The sequence below is a fragment of the Aureobasidium pullulans genome (assembly GCF_000721785.1).
Source record: "Aureobasidium pullulans EXF-150 unplaced genomic scaffold scaffold_9, whole genome shotgun sequence".
NCBI lineage: Eukaryota > Fungi > Ascomycota > Dothideomycetes > Dothideales > Saccotheciaceae > Aureobasidium > Aureobasidium pullulans.
Genome location: NW_021941029.1, coordinates 668,256 through 686,340, shown reverse-complemented (window position 1 = coordinate 686,340; position 18,085 = coordinate 668,256). Strand labels below are relative to the sequence as shown.

Genomic DNA, 18,085 nt, shown 5'->3' with positions numbered 1-18,085 from the left:
GACATCTTCTTCTGTCTCACGTACTCACACAACGTGCTGGTCTCATGCAACTTGGACAAGGAATCTTAGTATTATATATGAAAGCATTCCTTGGTTTCTTGTATCTCTTAGTGCTTCAGAATTAGTAGACTGCCTATCTATCAGCTCTGATTAATCTCCTGCTAACATCTAATTATGCGAGTTTGCCCACTCCCTGTACCAATCCAGGCACCCAGCATTAGCTACCGAAGCCGACGTCTTCACATTCATCCCACACAGAATCTGCTTGACCGCAGCCTCAATCTTCTTGCCATTAGTAGTGACCGGGATCTCTGGTGTCTCGTCCACGATGCCAGGAACATGACGAGCACTGAGTTCACCCCTGATGACTTTCTGAATGCTCTTGACCAAGTCGGTGTTGAATTTCTCGCCTTCCTTCATCTTGAGGAAGAGAACCACTGTCTCATCGTCATCGGTTTCGCGGCGACGACCAATGCAGAGAGCATCTTCCACTGTGTCAGGGAAATGCTTGAGCAAGATGTTGTAAATCTCCGCACTGCCAAATCTCACACCCGAGGGCTTCAGGATACCATCACTGCGACCAAGCATGTACAACCCTCCAGTTTTGGGGTTGAAGCGAATGAAATCGCCATGGTGCCAGACGCCGGGGAAGGTCTCAAAGTAAGAAGATTGGTATTTTGATTCGCCGGTGGGACCCCAGAATTGGACTGGTTGGCAGGGGAAGGGTTTTGTGCAGACGAGGTCGCCGGCGGAGCCTGTGGTTGTTACGTCGGCGCCGAGGTAGTCCCACGCGCGGACGGCCATGCCGAGGCCTAGGACTTGGATTTCGCCGGTGTAGACGGGTGTGAGGGGACAGGGGGCGCCAAAGAGGGAGATGATGTCTGGATTGATATGTTAGCTTCGGGTAATATCTGTGGTAGATAGACCATGCTTACCTGTGCCACCCGTGATGCTTCCCAGGTTCACAGAACCGAAAGCTTGGTAGACGTATTGGAAGGTTGATGGTGCGAGAGGAGATCCAGTGCTGTAGATTGCTTTGAGTGTTTTCAATGAGACGCCCTGTTCCTTTGGCATGACAGACTTCTGTTCCAGTACTGAGAGATATTTGGCTGATGTGCCGAAGTGTGTGATGCTCAATTCATCGATCAGTCTTGCCATGGCCAGATCATCGGGAACAGATTTGCCGTCGGAAACATATCTGAAAGGTGAGCCATCGTATAGTACCAAGGTTGCACCACTTGCGAGACCTGAAACCAGCCAATGCCACATCATCCATGTGCATGTTGTGAAGTAGAACAACTTGTCTCCTGGTTGAATGTCACAATGTAAGATGTGTTCCTTCTTGTGTTGGAGTAGTGTTCCGATAGCTCCATGAACAATACATTTCGGTGCGCCGGTAGTGCCAGAACTGTAGAGAATGTAGACGGGGTGATCAGGGTGTAATTGAGTGAAGATGGTTTCTTTCGGAGCGGCTTCCTTCTTGACGAAGCTGTCATATGAGACCACAATGCCTGCCAAAGAAGGCACATCAATTTCTGCCGATACAGAAGGAACTGTTGGAAAGATGACGAGTGCTTTTAGGCTCGGTAGCGATGATCCGATCTCCTGCACCTTTGGCATGGTTGGATGAGTCTTGCCATTATACAAGCTGGCGTTATCTGCAAACAAAATGACAGGTTCAATCTGGGTGAGACGATCCAAGACTGCAGTAACTCCAGTGTCCGGGCTGATGGCTGTCCAGATAGCACCCAGCGATGTAGCAGCTAGCATGGCTACCAGAGCGTTGGTGTGGTTCGCGACATAGCCTGCCACTCTGTCTCCGGCCTTGACGTTGAGAGCAAGCATGCCAGATTGACAGACACGCACCTTTTCGCGCAGTTCGGCCCATGTCACTGTCTCCCGACCAGTTTCAGTGGCGGCAATGATGGCTGGACTATCCGGGCTGGGTGCTTGAGGTGGAAAGAGTAGGTTCTCGGCAAAGTTCAGCTTGGCTCCACGAAAGAATGATGGTCTTGGGAACATAGGTGCATCTTTGGGTAAGACCTGGTTGATATTAATAAATACTCCTTTTCTGTCGTTGGTTTAGATGACCTACTTCATCATATGAGGCTGAGGCTTTGATGCCTGTGAACTGCCATACAGCCTCCCAAAAGTCTGCAGTCTGATCTATGCTCCAGTTGTAGAGATCGTCGTAGTTCTTCAATTGAATGTTCTTTGCCTTGTTCACTGTCTGTAAAAACGTCCACATCTGAGTAGACTCTGGCGATGAATGTCTCCATAGCTCGGCTCCAAGGCCCTGACCATTGGTGTCATACGAGTCGTGTGTACCGTTGGCGTGAGGCATGATTTGGTTCGCAATTGGTCGGTTAATAAACAAAATAGCAAAGGCACAAAAAGTTAGTGGAAGTGTTGCGATTGGACAAGTATATCACCGGTTGCTCTCCAACCTTCCCGACGCGGGGTAAGGTTGGAGCCGAAAGTCGGATGCTGCGGTGATGAGATCCGCACCGGAGTCCGTCTAACTATCGATGTGATCCGGAGAATAGACAAGTGACTACTTTAGCTATAAGAGTACTGTAACCTATTGCTACAGGTCCTATGGAGTAGAGTGTGCATGCCAGTGATGGGGACTAGCATCAGAAGTGATAGGCTCTCGACAACGGAAACGCCCTCTACATTGATGGGCTTTCTCGGTACACGTACAGTACCAAAGACTTTCAAGACATTGAGGTGCAATCGATACGATCTTGATCCTTCCGTGGGTGGCTCGCAAGCGCCATGAAATGTAAAGACAGGCGCCGAAGTGAAGATGATTTGACGAAGGCTGTTGTGGCTGAGCTGTCACTGCCACATGAGGCTTGGCGAATACCTGACATTAAATCAAAGCACCCCTCGTCACTTCTCTCTTAACTTGGCTCACGTACACAACCTTTCCAATCGACTCTCTCTCTTTCTCTTCCGCAAACCACCACAGAGCTCCTATATCTCAACATCAACATGGGGTGAGTAAGATGCCTAGCAGAGCTACACAGGCGACGCGTACCCCGCGGATATTACAAGGCACGTCATGGACATAACAGAAAGCTGATATGTTTCGATTGCAGTTTGGCAAGCAAGCTCGCAGCAGCTCAGGGCGGCGCTCCCCCTGGCGGAGCATACGGTGGAGCACCGCCTCCAGCTTCATACCAGCAACAGCAGCAGCAAGGCGCACCGAAGCCAGGTGGCTATGTGAGTTCTCCCTGGACAGTGGACACGAAGCTGCCCCACCAAGCTTTGATGACGACGGATCAGTCGGCTGACGTTGACACCTGAAAACCAGCCCGGCCAAGCGCAGTACCAAGCCTACCAACCTCAAGTGAGTGTTTGTCCGTTTCCTTGCCTCTCTTGATCTTTTTGTCGCATCTTTGGTCCATCTTATTCTTCGACTCTGGAAACATGTCGGGCTACCAAGCATACCCTGGCGCCTCGGGCTACGGCTCTGCCCCGCCTCCACCGCAACGACCTTTTGCCAACTCGCCCTTCCAGTCGCAACCTCCCCAACAAGGTCAGCAGAACACCGCCGCCTATTCTTCTCCTGCTCCCTATGGCCAATCTCAACCGCCACCCTACCCGCCTTCTCAATATCCTCAGTCCTCCCAGCCCCAGCAACCATATAGCCCAGCGCCTTCTCAAGGCTACAATAGACCCCCTCCACCTCCGCCTCCAGGACAACAGCCGCAATATGGTCAGACCCAGTACGGTCAGAATCAAGGATATCCTTCACAACCCTCTGCGCCTTACGGTCAGAGCCAGACTCCATTTGGTCAGAGCCAGCCTCCGTCATATGGCCAGAACCAGCCCTCCTACGGCGCGAGTCAATCCCAATATGGCCAATCTCAACCTCCTTTTGGTCAGAGCCAGCCAGCTTATGGATCGCAACAACAATATGGCAGCGGACCTCCTGGATATGTTCGTGACATCTTTGCGACATCATGTTTTCCTTGATTTTTTGCACGCTATTCAGCACAGTTTACTAACAAGTTCTTTCCACAGGGCCAGCCTCCTCAACAACAGCAAGGTGGATATGGCGCACCTCCCCAGCAACAGGGCGGCTACCCTCCCCAACAACAGCAAGGTGGATACCCTGGACAGCAGCCCGGAGCTCCTCAGGGCGGCTACGGCGGTGCTCCTTCGCAGCCCGCCGGCCCTGCTGAAATCCAGGCTTATAAGCAGTCGCTTCAGCAGACTATCCAGGAGAAGCGCCTCCAGGCTTTCTACCCTCCTGGCTCTCCTATCATCGACCAGATCGCCCAAAAGGCCTCGGGACAAGTCGACCGCCTTTGCCAGCAGTGGCGCATCAACAAGGAGATTGGCAACGACATTGTCAAGCTTGCCCTGTACGACGTTGTTCTCTACATTGACGACAGTGGCTCGATGAAGTTCGAGGAGAACGGCGAGCGTATCAAGGATCTTCAGCTTATCCTTGAGCGTGTTGCTACCGCCGCTACTCTCTTCGACGACGACGGCATCTCGGTCCGATTCATGAACGACAACCCTCCCCAGCACATGATCGAGCACATTAAGACTGAGCAACAGATCCAGCAGCTGATTGCTGGCCACAAGTTCAGCGGTCTCACCCCTATGGGTACTGAGCTCCGCAAGAAGGTCATCGACGGCATTTTCGTGCCTGCTATTCGTAGCAGACAGATGCGCAAGCCTGTTTTGGTCATTACCATCACCGACGGTCAGCCTGCAGGCGAGCCCACCACTGCCGTCTTTGACACCGTCCGTGCTGCCATTCAAGAGGCCCAGAACTCTCAATACGGTCCTGGAGCCATTGCCTTCCAATTCGCTCAGGTCGGAAACGACGAGAAGGCCCGCGAATTCCTCGGTAAACTCGACGACGATCCAGTTGTCGGACAATTGGTCGACTGCACTTCCAGTATGTGTTCATAGTCTTCTCCGCTCTGGACTATCAACTAACATTTTCTAGACTTCGAGAACGAGTCCGCTGAGATGGCACGTGCCAACCCTCCTGTCGACCTCACTCCCGACCTTTGGGTAAGCATGCAAAGTCAGTGAAAGCATGTGACATGACTGACGTTTTTGCTACAGATTCTCAAGTTGATCCTTGGTGCCATCGACCCCTCATACGACACCAAGGACGAGAAGTCCAACCGTCAGGGTGGCGGTGCCCCCGGCTACGGTGCCCCTCCTCAGCAAGGTGGCTACGGTGGCCAGGGACAGTTCGCCCCTCCTCAGCAGGGCGGTTACGGCCAGCAGCAGGGTGGTTACCCCCCTCAGCAGGGTGGATATGGCGCTCCCCCTCAGCAGCAAGGCGGCTACCCTCCCCAGCAAGGCGGTTACGGCCAGCAGCAGGGCTACGGAGCTCCTCCCCAGCCCCCTCGCTACTAATTGCGGCATAACGAGATCCCGTTTTGAGAGCGTGAGACCGAAACTTACAATAGGTTATTGACGTAGCATTGTCTACAGTCCTAGTACTCTTCAAAAGAGAAACTTAATCAAGCATTTCTTAACATCTTCCCATACCCCGTCCTTGCGCTAATCACGAACGTGCATGTTGTGATAACATCGTAGCATGCACCGGAGCGTAATGTGTTTGATGTTAACGCATCGGTTTGCGTCAGCATGGTTAGCAAATGACAGAGCACCATATGATGATCGTTCCTTCCCCAATTCACCACCCACTTCTGCCGTTCGTCAGGGTCACATGCTAAAAAGAAAAGGGGAGCAACTGCTGATGCGGCACCTCTCAAGAAGAAGACCTCGAGTATGTGGAAAATTAAAACGAGAATCCTGCTCTGGTGTGATGGTTAGCTCCTGCGTGGACAAATGTTGTGTTTGCTGTATGTAGATGATATTGCTTTTGATTCCGATCATTCAGAGGACATACATGTCGAAAATGTCTCGAGATCTACCGAGCCAGGCGAGCTTGGCTAGGTACATGGGAGATTCGCATGCAGGATGTATGTGGAAAGGACTTTCGTGCCTCGGGTAATTTTGGTAAGAAAAGGTAGTTCCTGTTTTGGGGGTGACCCTGGCGACAATTATTATCCGATTGTCATATATCAATGCGCTGGGAATCTCGATTTAGACATGTGTTCAGTGAGCTTCACATGTGTCTCGGTATTCCATCAGAATACGGAACGCCTTTTTCAAGGGCCTGTTATCCTAACAAAGGGAAGAAGTGTTTTGCACACGAATCTGTTGACCTATGTACCACCCGAACGTTTCCTCCAGCATCTCAATCTCCCAATTCGATCGATTGTATTGCTGTCCGAATGCACTATGCAGTTGAGAATGCAAAGGTGGTCCACTGAGAGCGGCGGTTTTCAGACTCTCTCTGGACCTAGCTCTGGTCCACAAAAACATTGTGCATCTTGATGTGTATTTTGCAGATCATGCGTGAATTGGAGATGTCTGAATTTATAGAACACGGCCCTAGAACACGCTGCCAGGCTTGTAACAGGAATAATCTGACAGGTCATCTATTCTAGCCTTATGAGTCGCCCTCAGCGTAGTTATTGAAATGCACAATGTGATTCGGAGTTTGAGATTTGTCCGCTGAGAGTAGAGATCTCATGGACTTTCAATGGACATGGCTCCGATCTAAAAAAGAACTGTGCATTTTGATGTGATATCCCGAAGGCCATGTATGTGGTGGAGATACTTGGATTTCTAGCAGACAGGACTACGCACCGAGCTCATAACAGTATGAAGAGCAGAAAGCAGGAAACATTGACATGATTGTCTCAACAGCATGATCGATGTCATGATATCGACTCGACATGACGAAGCACCATCATGATATCTTAGCATGATCCATGTGAATCATGATCTGGCTCTCGGCCCGCGTCTCCGCAAATCGTGAAACCCGCCCGAAGATGACTTCATGCCCGTTGTTTTTTTTGTTGTGTCGATCTGGTCAGCAAGAAATGAATTTGCAACCTCTGATCACCGATCGTTGTCACATTGGAATGTGCTGACTCGAAGTTCGACAGACACAGAGGGCGTAGTGAAACAAAGGCATAAGAGGGAAACAAAGATAAACAACAAATATGTACAACAAATTTTGTCTTTCTACGACTACTTGTGTGGAAAGATACCTGGAGTAGCATTCATAAACCCGTAAATTTGATTAAACGACATTCTGTTCTACGTGATGATAAGGCGATTGACCTCCATCACGGTCCAATGTGCAGAGTGTGTTCGTTTTCGTAAACCATCATTTTTCTTCCGAAAAAATGATTTAAAGCTGGCCAGCGGTGTTGAAGTCCTTGAGGGCGGTAGCGATACGCTTGCTCATGGTCACCTCACCGGTACGGACCCACACGCGAGGGTCGTAGTACTATTTGGCGCGACGAGTTAGCATCGATGTGAATGAGTTGTGAAAAAAAAAGCGAAGCTTACCTTCTTGTTGGGCTTGTCAGCACCGTCGGGGTTGCCGACCTGGCTGCTGAGGTAGTCCTTCTTGCCGACCATGTAGTCGCGGATACCCTCAGTGTAGGCGTACTGGAGGTCAGTGTCGAGGTTGACCTTGCAGACACCGTAGGAGATGGCCTCCTGGAACTCCTCGACGGAAGAGCCGGAACCACCGTGGAAGACGAGGAAGACGGGCTTCTCATCCTTGGAGCCAGTCTTCTCCTGGACGTACTTCTGGTGCTTGGAGAGGAGCTGGGGCTGGAGCTTGACGTTGCCAGGCTTGTAGACACCGTGGACGTTACCGAAACCAGCGGCGATGGAGAAGAAGGGCGAGACCTCAGAGAGGGTCTTGAAGATCTCGTAGATGTCCTCGGGCTGAGTGTAGAGGGAGTTGTTGTCAACATCCTCGTTGTTGACACCGTCCTCCTCACCACCAGTGATACCGATCTCCATCTCGAGCCACTGCTTCATGGGGGCAGCACGCTCAAGGTACTTCTTGGTGGTCTGGATGTTGTAGTCAACCTCCTCCTCAGACAGGTCGATCATGTGGGAAGAGAAGCTGATGACATATTAGATATTGATAAGAGATGTGAATCGCGGGAAGGAACTCACAGAGGAGTGCCGTTCTGCTTGAAGAAGGCCTCGTCGGCCTCCATCATGCCATCGAGCCAAGGAAGGAGCTTCTTGGCGCAGTGGTCGGTGTGAAGAACAACGGGGATGCCGTAGGCGGGGGCAACGGCGCGGATGTAGTGAGCGGCAGCAATGGAACCGGCGATGGAAGCCTCCTGGTTCTTGTTGTCGACACCCTTACCGGCGAAGTAGGCAGCACCACCCTGGGAAACCTATTCACTTTGTTAGTCACCCGTCTTCTCAATTCACTTAATTGCAGTGATTCTTACCTGGAGGATGATGGGAGCCTTGTTGTCGCGGGCAGCCTCGAGCGAGGCAACGACGGTGGAAGAAGAAGTGCAGTTCTGGAAAAAGTCAGGAAAAGCTCAATTCATGTCAAGATTGATTCCAACATACAATGGCAGGGATGGCGAACTTCTTCTCCTGGGCGTACTTGAAGAGCTGTATTCCACAATGTCAGCGAAGATTCTTTCGAGCTTGTTGTGCTGTGCAAACAACTTACGGTCTTGACGTCCTCTCCGTAGATGACACCAGACTTCTTGAGAACTTCGGCAGCAGACATTTTGTGTGGATGTGTATGATTTGATTTCTTGATTGATTGAAGAAAGATGAGGATGAGAGGAAGTCGAGCGAGGAGTGTTGAGTTGAAGATTAAGAGGACTCAATTAGCGGGGCACTGCATCATACTGTCCGCACGGGCCCGAGGGGCATAATTGGTTGCATCACACGTTTGGCATTTCAGAGGAGTAACACCGAGGTCCGCCGACGGAGGAAATCGGAGTCGACTTGCTCTTGACTTCTTGCCTTGCGCCGTCTGGCCACAAAAAACGCACGAATGAGCTCTCGCCACTTACCACAGGTCCGGAGAAATGGGCGTTTTGACCATACAAATATTGCGCGTCTTCTGAGCCTTGAGAGCTCTCTCCAGCTTCGAGAACGCCTAGAAGCGGTCAGCTTCTTTCCCTCAGCAACAGCCCAAGCTTGGACGCCGTGACAAGTCAAGCTTGGAAACACGGGTCTCCGATTCCCAACAGTTCAATTGCCATCTCATGCCACGAAACCTACAAATCCTGTGAGTCTCACCGAGGCCGGTGATTGTGCCAGTTGGAGGGCATGACAACAGGTGACGGTTGAACCACCATGATCTGGCAGTGGAAGCACTTCTGCTCGAGTAATTGTTCCTGGCCACTTTCTCGCAAATTCACAATGGTAAGACAAAACGCCAGCACTTCTATAACATTTGCTAGGGTACGTGGTATCATGGTGAAACGGCAGGGCTAGATGTTTCTTTCAAGCGAAGTCGGCTCTGGAGGCATGTCCACAATCTTGTACTTCACATTGAATCTAATCAGATTTCTGTCTCATGGACGGCGTATTCATACGAATTGCTCGAATATGCCCCCTGTTTTTTCTTTCCAGAAATCAAGACAGCCATCGAGGGCATCGTCTCGCTTGAAGTGAGGTAAGTCACCTGTCTGGAGCTGGACCAGTCACTTGAAATATGATTGTCTGTCGGGTTTGCGCTGCTGAGTTGCTAGCTTTTCTCTCTCCAAGGATTCGATCAAGATGTCCGATGGAGATATGGGCGTACAGTGGATACAGCGGAAAAGAAACCGTACCGAAACCGAACTCTTCTCCCTCACAGGCCCTACTGACATGTCATCACAAGACAAGATGATATAAGTGGTTGTAGGTTGTCCAGAGAGAGCACGTGGAAGTATCGAATATCGGTGGATATGTGCTTAACAACTACAAACTTTCTGTATCCTGTTAGCCATACTATAAGCCGGCACGAGTTTCTTGCAGCTACGCACACGTCCAGGGAATACCGTTAAATCAGGAACTTCAGAGTAGGTTGCTATTTAGTTACCTGCTGCCACCTTCTGTATCGTCGTACACCGCCACGACTTCAGTTCGCCAATGTCAACTCGCTCTCTGGGCAATTATGTCAATCATCCTTTGGCAATTTTCCCACTTTGCCCCAAGCAAGCAGACACATTTCTAACACACTTTCACTTCCTACCTTCCAAAGACATCTTGATCGCTACACCCCTAAGTAGTTATCAATTTCGCTCTGGGAGACTGTGCTATAGCCTATAATTCATTCAGGAAGTGAAGCTTCCAACTCTCGTCACTCGGCCTCAGAGGATCTGCGCCACCGCCTTCACATACCTCCTATAGATCACCATTCACCACAAGCTCTCACATTCATCTATCTCTCCTGCGCCTTCGTTCTTTGGGCCTCTTCATCCACATCCTATCCATCTCAACATCTTCCTCCACATTGCATCACACAACACTTAGTCATCAACATGGCAGACCCTCCATCGACAGTCCCTCAATCTTCCGCACCCGAAGGTACTGCAGCAACTACCAATGCGCATATCCCCGAGCTACCTAACGAGGTCTTGTGCAGTATTGCTGGCTTCGTCGACGACGCAGACATTCCCAATCTCCGACTGGCTGCTAAGGTCTTCCACTACATCACAGCTGAACGTTTTGCGACGGTCTTCTTTCAAGATCGTGCCTACGAGCTGTCACCCGCTGGACTGAAGGCTCTGGTCAAGATCACGGAGCATCCAGTCTTTGCGCCTTACATCAGAACTGTCATCATTGGGCATGGAGGGAAACATCACTCAGCAAAATACCACGACAAAATGGAGTCAGCATTCCAAAACCTCAAGGTTTATGGACACAAGATCTCTCTCGGACTTCGCCGCGTACGCACCGCCCACAATTTCGAAGTCAGGCCATATTGCGTTGGACCTGCAATGTCCAAGTTCTCAGAAAAGATGATATCTGCTGCCAAGAAAGCTCAAATGCCCATTGAAAGCATCATCGCCGATCTACAGAACCCTCTTGTGGGTGACCGTTCAGGGGAATGGCACTACCTGTATCCGCACATCCTACGCGCGGATGGAAGTACTGCCTTTCACATCAAGCTGTCGTCACACGGGCCCACCTTCGCAGCATCGAACCGCGTATCCTTCATTAACGCCCACCGCCGACTTGAGCTTTCGCGGACTAACCCTTCCGTCGAGAGAGTGATATCTTCTGCGCTCACGTACTTCGCCCTAGCACTCCATTTGAGCGACTGTGAGGTGTCCGGAGCCCTCATGGCAAAGTTACTCTCGCACGCGAGCCAATTGAAACATATATCTTTCCACAATGTCCACTTGGTCATGAGCTCAGACAGTCTAGGTCACTGGGGACGGGTGTTCATATACCTGTTCGGGTTCCGAATCGCCTCTCTAGAGTCATGCGAATTCGGCAATCTCTGGCACGGAAGAGACAGTCTCTGGCTGGAAGGAGGCGACAAGACCATCAGAGCCAAGACCCGAGGTCAAGTTTACACTGTCATGCCCAATCTTGCCGCTGGACTTAAGGAGTTCACTCTTGATGTCTGAAATGTATCGGCGTCGTAGTAAGCAAAGCTGCAAGACCGACGAACACTCAGGATCGGGATTGGTCGAAACCACCGAGACAAGAACTTTCTCCAAGCAAGACGATCAAACAAGGAAACGAAGGAACAAGGCCAGAAGAGACGAAGCGAGGATCCATTGAGAATGACAAAAACAGAAACGACGAACAAGCACACGACATAACGAGCTCTTCCCGAGCTACCAAGGCAATCATCTTTTCCAGACTCTTCTAGGAGCACAGAAGAGATGACAGCGGCATCAGGGAGGCTGGCCCCTTTACTTCAAGTTTTCTTTTCTTTCATGCTAGCCACTGCACACGATGTGCTTCTAAATCAGCCACTCAACTCAGATAACATTCAAAAAATCACAAAAAATGTAAAACAAATCCTTGATACATGAGAGTAAAGTGATTGAGTAGTGACTACTCAGGAAAACAAAGGCTTTGTTGCTTCGTGGTCCTGTAACTCAATATCAAGGCAAAGTGATACTCAGATCGATCTCCAACGACATGAGGAGAATTGATGATGTGATGATGGCAAAGTGAGTGTAGCTTGCTGACTTGTCCGTTGAGAGCGTCTCTGTCTTGACCCCTCGTCGAGGTAAGAAAGATTCTCGAGCACCTTCGTGTATATTGATCGCAACATTGATATGCATGCTAGTTGAGGAGTCGAGCTCGTCTAACCTACACTATAGAGAGGAGGGATATTCATGTATTCTGCGAATACTCAATCTTACCTTTCAAAATGCACAAACTCAAAGCGTCCACAGAAATTACACGAAATCTCCCTGTGGACTTGTATAGCCGATTCTTGTAGTGCTTTATCTGAGGAGATGGCTTCTTGATACCTGGAACGTAGACTCTAAGAATTCGCGCCTGCGACGATAGAATTTGGAGATGAACAACGGCATCTAGATATCGGAGTGACTCTTCGATGAAACATCGGACTGGCTGAGGATCTCTAGACACTCTCGGTTTATTGTGCATTTTGACGGCTGTGAAATGACGAAGTTGTATCTGTGTTGGCATGGAAAGTGAGGCGTGTACAGTGGTGAGAGATTTGTGTCAAAAGGTTTTATTGTCATGTTTCAATTGAAGTGATCTGATCCTTGAAAACCCTTGTGCTTTGAGATGCGATTTGTCAAAGAAGATCATGATGTTCGAGATGTTGTTCCGAACAGGACAGGAAGACAGAGGAGTTGATCGCGGAGCTTGGCAGTCAAACAGAGCAAACACGAATCGCGTCCGAAGAACGAATGGGCTGGACTTCGAGCTTTTGGACATTTCAATTGGCATCAAACCTCGCCATATCATTTCAAAATGTTGTGTGCAAGTAAGTGATGGTACATGGATTAGAACAAGGATGATTGCTGACAAAATGACCAGTCTCTGGAGAGGCTCCCCAGCAGCCAGTTGCGTCGCGCAAGAGCGGTATGACGATACGAGGTTTGCGACAAGTTTGCGCCCAGACTGACACCATCTTCAGGCAACGTTTTCGAGAGGCGACTGATCGAATCATACATTTCCGAGAATGGCACGGATCCCGTGACTGGAGAGGACCTCACAGTGGAGGACTTGGTCGAGCTCAAGCAGGCCCGCGTCGTTCGCCCTAGACCCCCGACCTTGACTTCAATCCCCGCCCTTCTTTCGACTTTCCAGAACGAGTGGGATGCCCTTATCCTCGAGACCTACCAGCTCAAGCAGCAGCTAGCCGAGACCCGTCAGGAGCTCAGTACCGCTCTTTACTACAGCGACTCCGCCGAGAAGGTTATCGCACGTCTGCAGAAAGAAAGAGATGAGGCCAGAGATGCTTTGGCCAAGATTTCCGTTACCTCGACCTCGAACGGCGCAAACGGAGATGCTATGCAGGTGGATGGACAAGGCTTGCCCGAAGCCATTGTCGCGAAGATCGAGCAGACACAGGCAGAGTACGTTTGTCCAGGAACAGCCGTGTTCGATTCGCAATTGCTAATACACTGGTTACAGACTATCATCAACACGACGAAAGCGCCCGACTCCCGAAGGCTGGGCAACTCCCGACTCCCTGCAGAGCATGCAGTCTACTCAGAACTCGGAACCACTATACCCTGGAGGCCGCTCGATTGCAGTCGATGCAACTGGTGACCTTGCTCTTGTTGGAGGAAGCGACGGCGTGGTTGGTGTCTACTCGGTATCACAAGGACAAGTCATTCAGACATTGAAGTGCGGTGGCGGCTCCGTTACAGATGCCGTCTGGTCCGGCAACAAGCCCGTGATCGCTCTCTCGACTGGTGCTGTCAAGGTGTTTGACAACGGAGCCGAGGCTGCCAGCTTCGACCGCCATGCGGGCGCCGCCAACGCACTTGCCCTGCACCCTTGCGGAGACATCCTTGCTTCGGTTGGTGTCGACAAGAGCTACGTTCTCTACGACTTGCAGTCACTCCAGCCCATTACTCAGGTCTCTACCGATTCTGGTATGTTCAACGAATTTACTTGACAGAGAAGCGTACGCTAACAAGCTCTAGAACTCACGACCGCCGCATTCCACCCTGATGGACATCTTTTCGCCGCCGGAAGCAGCAAGGGAGCCATCAAGCTTTTCGACGTCAAGACATCCGAAAATGTGGCCAACTTCGACTCGACTTTCGGACAATCACCTCTTCAGACAGTATCATTCTCAGAGAACGGCACATGGCTCGCATCAGCCGTGCAAGGACAGACCAGTGTCAGCGTTTGGGATCTGCGCAAGATGGCAGAGATCAAGACAATCGACTTGGGCACGGCCGTCACTGGAGTTAGCTGGGATTACACTGGACAGTACCTCGCAGCATGCGGACAAGGCTTTGTTGCAGTTGAGCATTACTCCAAGAGCGCAAAGAGCTGGTCAGAGCCGTTCAGAAAGGCATTGAACGCAGTGGACGTCAAATGGGGATCCAAGGCGCAGAGCCTGGTCGCACTGGCGACAGACGGTAGCGTCAGTGTCTTGTCTTCTTAGGAAAAAAAGAAGTCGAAGCAGATTCGATGTCAATATGTTTCAAAAGCAAGTAAGATCCAAATAAGGAAAAAGAAAGAATCTCAGACAAAACATGATACATTGTGATTGAAGTGGAGCCAAAGGGGAAGGTGAAGCGAATGTTGATGAGACGTGAAAGTCAGCAGCAGAGCATGTGAGTGATGTGTTGTAAGGTTGTAAGGGGATTGGCATGCGCCTGCTTTGGATGGCGGCAAAAAGGCCAAACAAAGGCAGGGACAATCGTCACCGGAACAGCGTTTCCCCACAGCAGCGGTACTTGACCATCAACGTCAACCTTGGACGCCATTTCTTTCACTCTTGTTTCCAGAATCTACCGCTGTTGCTAGTGATCCGTGAGAGACTGGTGGAGCCAGCATCTTTCACCTTCGCTCTTTCTGCTCTCACTCGCTGCCAACCGCGCAGCATGGACGGCGGCCGAAGAAGACCCCCATTTGATTTCCAATTCGACCGCTCCGACAGCAACAAGGTAAGCTACCCACTCTGACAACCTTCTTCGCTCTTTACTGAACCATGCATGCAGCATTCCTACACACAAATGGATCCACGCCACCGCTCATCACCTTCGCCGCTCTTTGTCCGTCAAGAAAGTGATTCCCCAGAACGCCGTACCACTCCGCCTCGGCACCCTCTGCTCGCTCTGCCTTCGATACGCTCCCACTTTCCTCGTGATGGCTTCGATTATCGCCGTCCTCTTTCTGCTGCCCAATCTTCCACCTCGGCCAATAACGTAATCGACCTGACGTCCGACGACGATTCTGCCCTTCCCGAAACTGCTCCTACGCCACAACCACAATTCGCCGCTGCTCCCATGGCCTTGCCGAGATTTGGAAGAGAGATCATAGACTTGTCAGCGGATACGAGCCCCGTACGGCCAGCCCATCCTCATCACGCAAGGACGTCTCCGAGCCCCGAAGTGCAGTTTGTATCTAGCCGACCTCTATCCCGCACCGACCAACATCCTTCGAATCCTCCGCCTTTCCTGGATCCGCATCCCGAACGCAGACGACCTGTCGCAGACTTGATCCTTGACGACGAAGACGATGTAATTGTGGCCGGCTCACGCACTGGCGTCAATCTACCACGGCCGTTTGAGGCGCAAAGAAGACCGCAACTTGGAAGATTGGCACACTTGATGAATGAATTACCGACATTGAGAGCTGCAGCCATGGCCGCCGTTGCTCGTGGAAGAGGTGCAATGCCTTCCATTTTTGGAGCCACCGAAGATAACGACTTTCCTCGCCATGATGCTCGCCTGTTTACTGGTATGATGCCGGCATTCCTGAACTACGAGACTGTTGCCTTCAACGTTGGAACTGGGGATGAAGACATTCAATTACCTCTTCCCAAATTTGACCCGCCCCCACCAGCTCCAGAAGGGTTTACCAGAGATCCAACAGAGGAAGACACGATTGTCTGTCCAAACTGCGAAGAGGAATTAGCCGTCGGAGAAAGCGAAGAAAAACGCCAAGTCTGGGTCGTCAAAGGATGCGGTCACGTACGTCAGATCTTCTCATACAAACTTGGGACACGACTAACATGATATGCAGGTATATTGTGGCACATGCATGAACAATCGTAAGAGAAAGGTTCTCAAAGGGGCTAAAGGAAAAGGGCGAGCAGACGACCCGATGCTACCGAAACCTTTTGTCAATTGCCGCGCCGACAATTGCGCAGTCCGAGTCTCTCACAAGAACGATGTGATGCAGATTTTCCTCTAAGCAAGGTTGGCCCTTTCACTTCAAATTTCTCGACTTTTTGCTTTCTTGTCGATACCCTTTCTTTTTATGGTGCTTGGAGCATCACAATGGATATGAGGGATGGGCGTCTTGTATTTTCGGAGTGTAAATCAGGGGCGCAAAGACATGTACTTTATGGGGCGGGTGGCCACACATCATGTCTTCAAGCATGCATAGCGACGGCGTTTATTCTTAACTTTTCTGGGAATGGGGGACACGAGGGAAGACAAGATCTTTCCAGGCGTCTACTGGGTTTTCAGCACTCTTTTCCACTAGCTCAAATAGAGCAGCACTCATTAGAGAGCATGGCAGATATTGGAAGATGACGCTCAAACAAATAATACTTCGATTGCCCTATGATCCTTTGACACCAAGATGTTCTGAGAAAGTGTTTTTGAGTGAGAGAATGATGTCAGACCAGGGTGACCACGGAGTTCACCACTGTCAAAACGCCGATCACCAAGGAGCTCCTTCCCCAGGGTCCAAATCTCCCGAGGCTCCCAAACTCTCAAAGGTGTTGCTTTCCCTCTCTCGTCTCCAAAACACAACTCCAACACCAATTCCACATCGCCAATCATGGCCGACCGACCCCAACAACCCGTCCGCCCTGCGGCGGAACGCAAATCTTCCCCTCTCAAAACCGGATACTTGGTCCTCTACAATGCCATTTCTACCATCCTCTGGGGCACTATTCTGGGAAGAGTGTTGTTGATTGCTGGAGTGCACGGGACGAGATATGTTTTCCCTGGTGTTGGGGAGTTTGCAAAGTGGACGCAGACGTTGGCATTGTTGGAGGTCGTACATGCTGCTGTTGGTGAGTTGAGACCTATTTCCTTGTTCTCTGGAGTTCAAAGGAGGATGTGTTGGGCGAGAGCAAGATGAGTGGAGATACAATGGGGTCGAGGGGAGAAGTCAGAGAGAGGATGGGAGTGACAAGAGATATGGGAGGGATTGAGCATTGGGAAAGAGCAAGGAACACAAGAGACGGAAATCACAATCACAGTTCTTACCAAGCAACAAACAAGAAACCACATCGCTAACACCTCTCCTTCTTAGGCATCGTACGCGCCCCCCTCTTCACGACCCTCATGCAAGTCGCCTCCCGCATCCTCCTGATCTGGGGCATCGTCACCCCTTTCCCCAACACCGTCGCCTTTTCCCCCATCTACAGCACCATGCTCATCGCCTGGTCAATCACCGAAGTCATCCGCTACTCCTACTTCGCCATTAATCTCTCCACCGGCTCCGTCCCTGCCGCTTGGTTGTGGTTGAGATATAACACTTTCTTCGTCTTGTACCCTCTTGGTATCAGCAGTGAGTGTTGGTTGGTTTGGCTGGCTGCTAGTGGGCCGGCGAAACAGTATACTGGTGTCAGAGAGGGGCTTTTTGCTGTGCTTTTGGTTTATGTGCCTGGTGAGTTTTGAGATGGATGGGCGATTCGAAACGAATGACAGACTAATTGGGAGTTGTAGGCTCGTACATTCTGTTCACGCACATGATGGCCCAGCGTCGCAAGATCATGCGTGGTACCCGTGCAAAGGTCAACTAAGCGTCACGCCCTCGAAAAGTCAGAGAAGAGTGAGAACATTTCTTGCCTGTTCGACACTTGTATAAAGCCATCACAGTCGCAACAGCAGGTAACACGAAAATCACTCAAATCGTCAGAACGCAGCACGAATACGGCTCAAATCAGACCATCTAGCTGCTTTGCAGACTCGACGTACCCCGAAATCTCCAAGACTATATTGTGATAACAACAGAGGGAAGCACTATCGAAACAAAAAGCTTTTGTACCATAATTGTAATTATACATTTCGATCTTCCCTCCCAAGAAAACACCTTGCTATGCTATGCTATGCTATGC

General features: G+C 50.6%; 7 protein-coding genes across 7 annotated transcripts; 5 read left to right on the top strand and 2 right to left on the bottom strand.

Moving 5' to 3' along the window:
• M438DRAFT_296964 (acetoacetate-CoA ligase) lies at positions 1-2,395 on the bottom strand. Its single transcript, XM_029901927.1, has 3 exons — positions 2,096-2,395; positions 936-2,043; positions 1-881 (listed from the first exon to the last, which is right to left on the bottom strand). The coding sequence occupies exons 1-3, from the start codon at positions 2,342-2,344 to the stop codon at positions 169-171; spliced, it is 2,070 nt and encodes a 689-aa protein (XP_029760681.1). The 5' UTR covers positions 2,345-2,395; the 3' UTR covers positions 1-168.
• A 1,040-nt stretch (positions 2,396-3,435) lies between these two features.
• Positions 3,436-5,394, top strand: M438DRAFT_335269 (uncharacterized protein; the record flags this gene model as incomplete). Its single annotated transcript, XM_029903791.1, has 4 exons — positions 3,436-3,948; positions 4,033-4,921; positions 4,973-5,040; positions 5,095-5,394. The coding sequence occupies 4 exons, from the start codon at positions 3,436-3,438 to the stop codon at positions 5,392-5,394; spliced, it is 1,770 nt and encodes a 589-aa protein (XP_029760680.1).
• Positions 5,395-7,076: 1,682 nt separating this feature from the next.
• M438DRAFT_397175 (fructose-BISphosphate ALDOLASE, class II) lies at positions 7,077-8,614 on the bottom strand (the record flags this gene model as incomplete). Its single annotated transcript, XM_029909296.1, has 6 exons — positions 7,077-7,348; positions 7,411-7,981; positions 8,035-8,264; positions 8,322-8,396; positions 8,449-8,493; positions 8,555-8,614. 6 exons carry the CDS (start codon positions 8,612-8,614, stop codon positions 7,250-7,252), a joined length of 1,080 nt encoding a protein of 359 aa, XP_029760679.1. The 3' UTR covers positions 7,077-7,249.
• Positions 8,615-10,445: 1,831 nt separating this feature from the next.
• M438DRAFT_251980 (uncharacterized protein) lies at positions 10,446-10,766 on the top strand (the record flags this gene model as incomplete). Its single annotated transcript, XM_029899656.1, has 1 exon — positions 10,446-10,766. A coding segment is annotated over one exon (321 nt), but the record flags the coding sequence as incomplete, so codon positions are not given.
• Positions 10,767-12,765: 1,999 nt separating this feature from the next.
• On the top strand, positions 12,766-14,823 carry M438DRAFT_318941 (cell cycle control protein). The gene is made up of 5 exons (XM_029902818.1): positions 12,766-12,805; positions 12,859-12,903; positions 12,959-13,400; positions 13,459-13,925; positions 13,977-14,823. The coding sequence occupies exons 1-5, from the start codon at positions 12,793-12,795 to the stop codon at positions 14,444-14,446; spliced, it is 1,437 nt and encodes a 478-aa protein (XP_029760677.1). The 5' UTR covers positions 12,766-12,792; the 3' UTR covers positions 14,447-14,823.
• Positions 14,776-16,576, top strand: M438DRAFT_318939 (uncharacterized protein). Its single transcript, XM_029902817.1, has 3 exons — positions 14,776-14,951; positions 15,006-15,980; positions 16,033-16,576. The coding sequence occupies exons 1-3, from the start codon at positions 14,889-14,891 to the stop codon at positions 16,201-16,203; spliced, it is 1,209 nt and encodes a 402-aa protein (XP_029760676.1). The 5' UTR covers positions 14,776-14,888; the 3' UTR covers positions 16,204-16,576.
• Positions 16,577-16,797: 221 nt separating this feature from the next.
• Positions 16,798-18,081, top strand: M438DRAFT_365386 (PTPLA-domain-containing protein; the record flags this gene model as incomplete). Its single annotated transcript, XM_029907788.1, has 3 exons — positions 16,798-17,035; positions 17,278-17,634; positions 17,694-18,081. The coding sequence occupies 3 exons, from the start codon at positions 16,798-16,800 to the stop codon at positions 17,768-17,770; spliced, it is 672 nt and encodes a 223-aa protein (XP_029760675.1). The 3' UTR covers positions 17,771-18,081.
• Between the last annotated feature and the right edge of the window lie 4 nt (positions 18,082-18,085).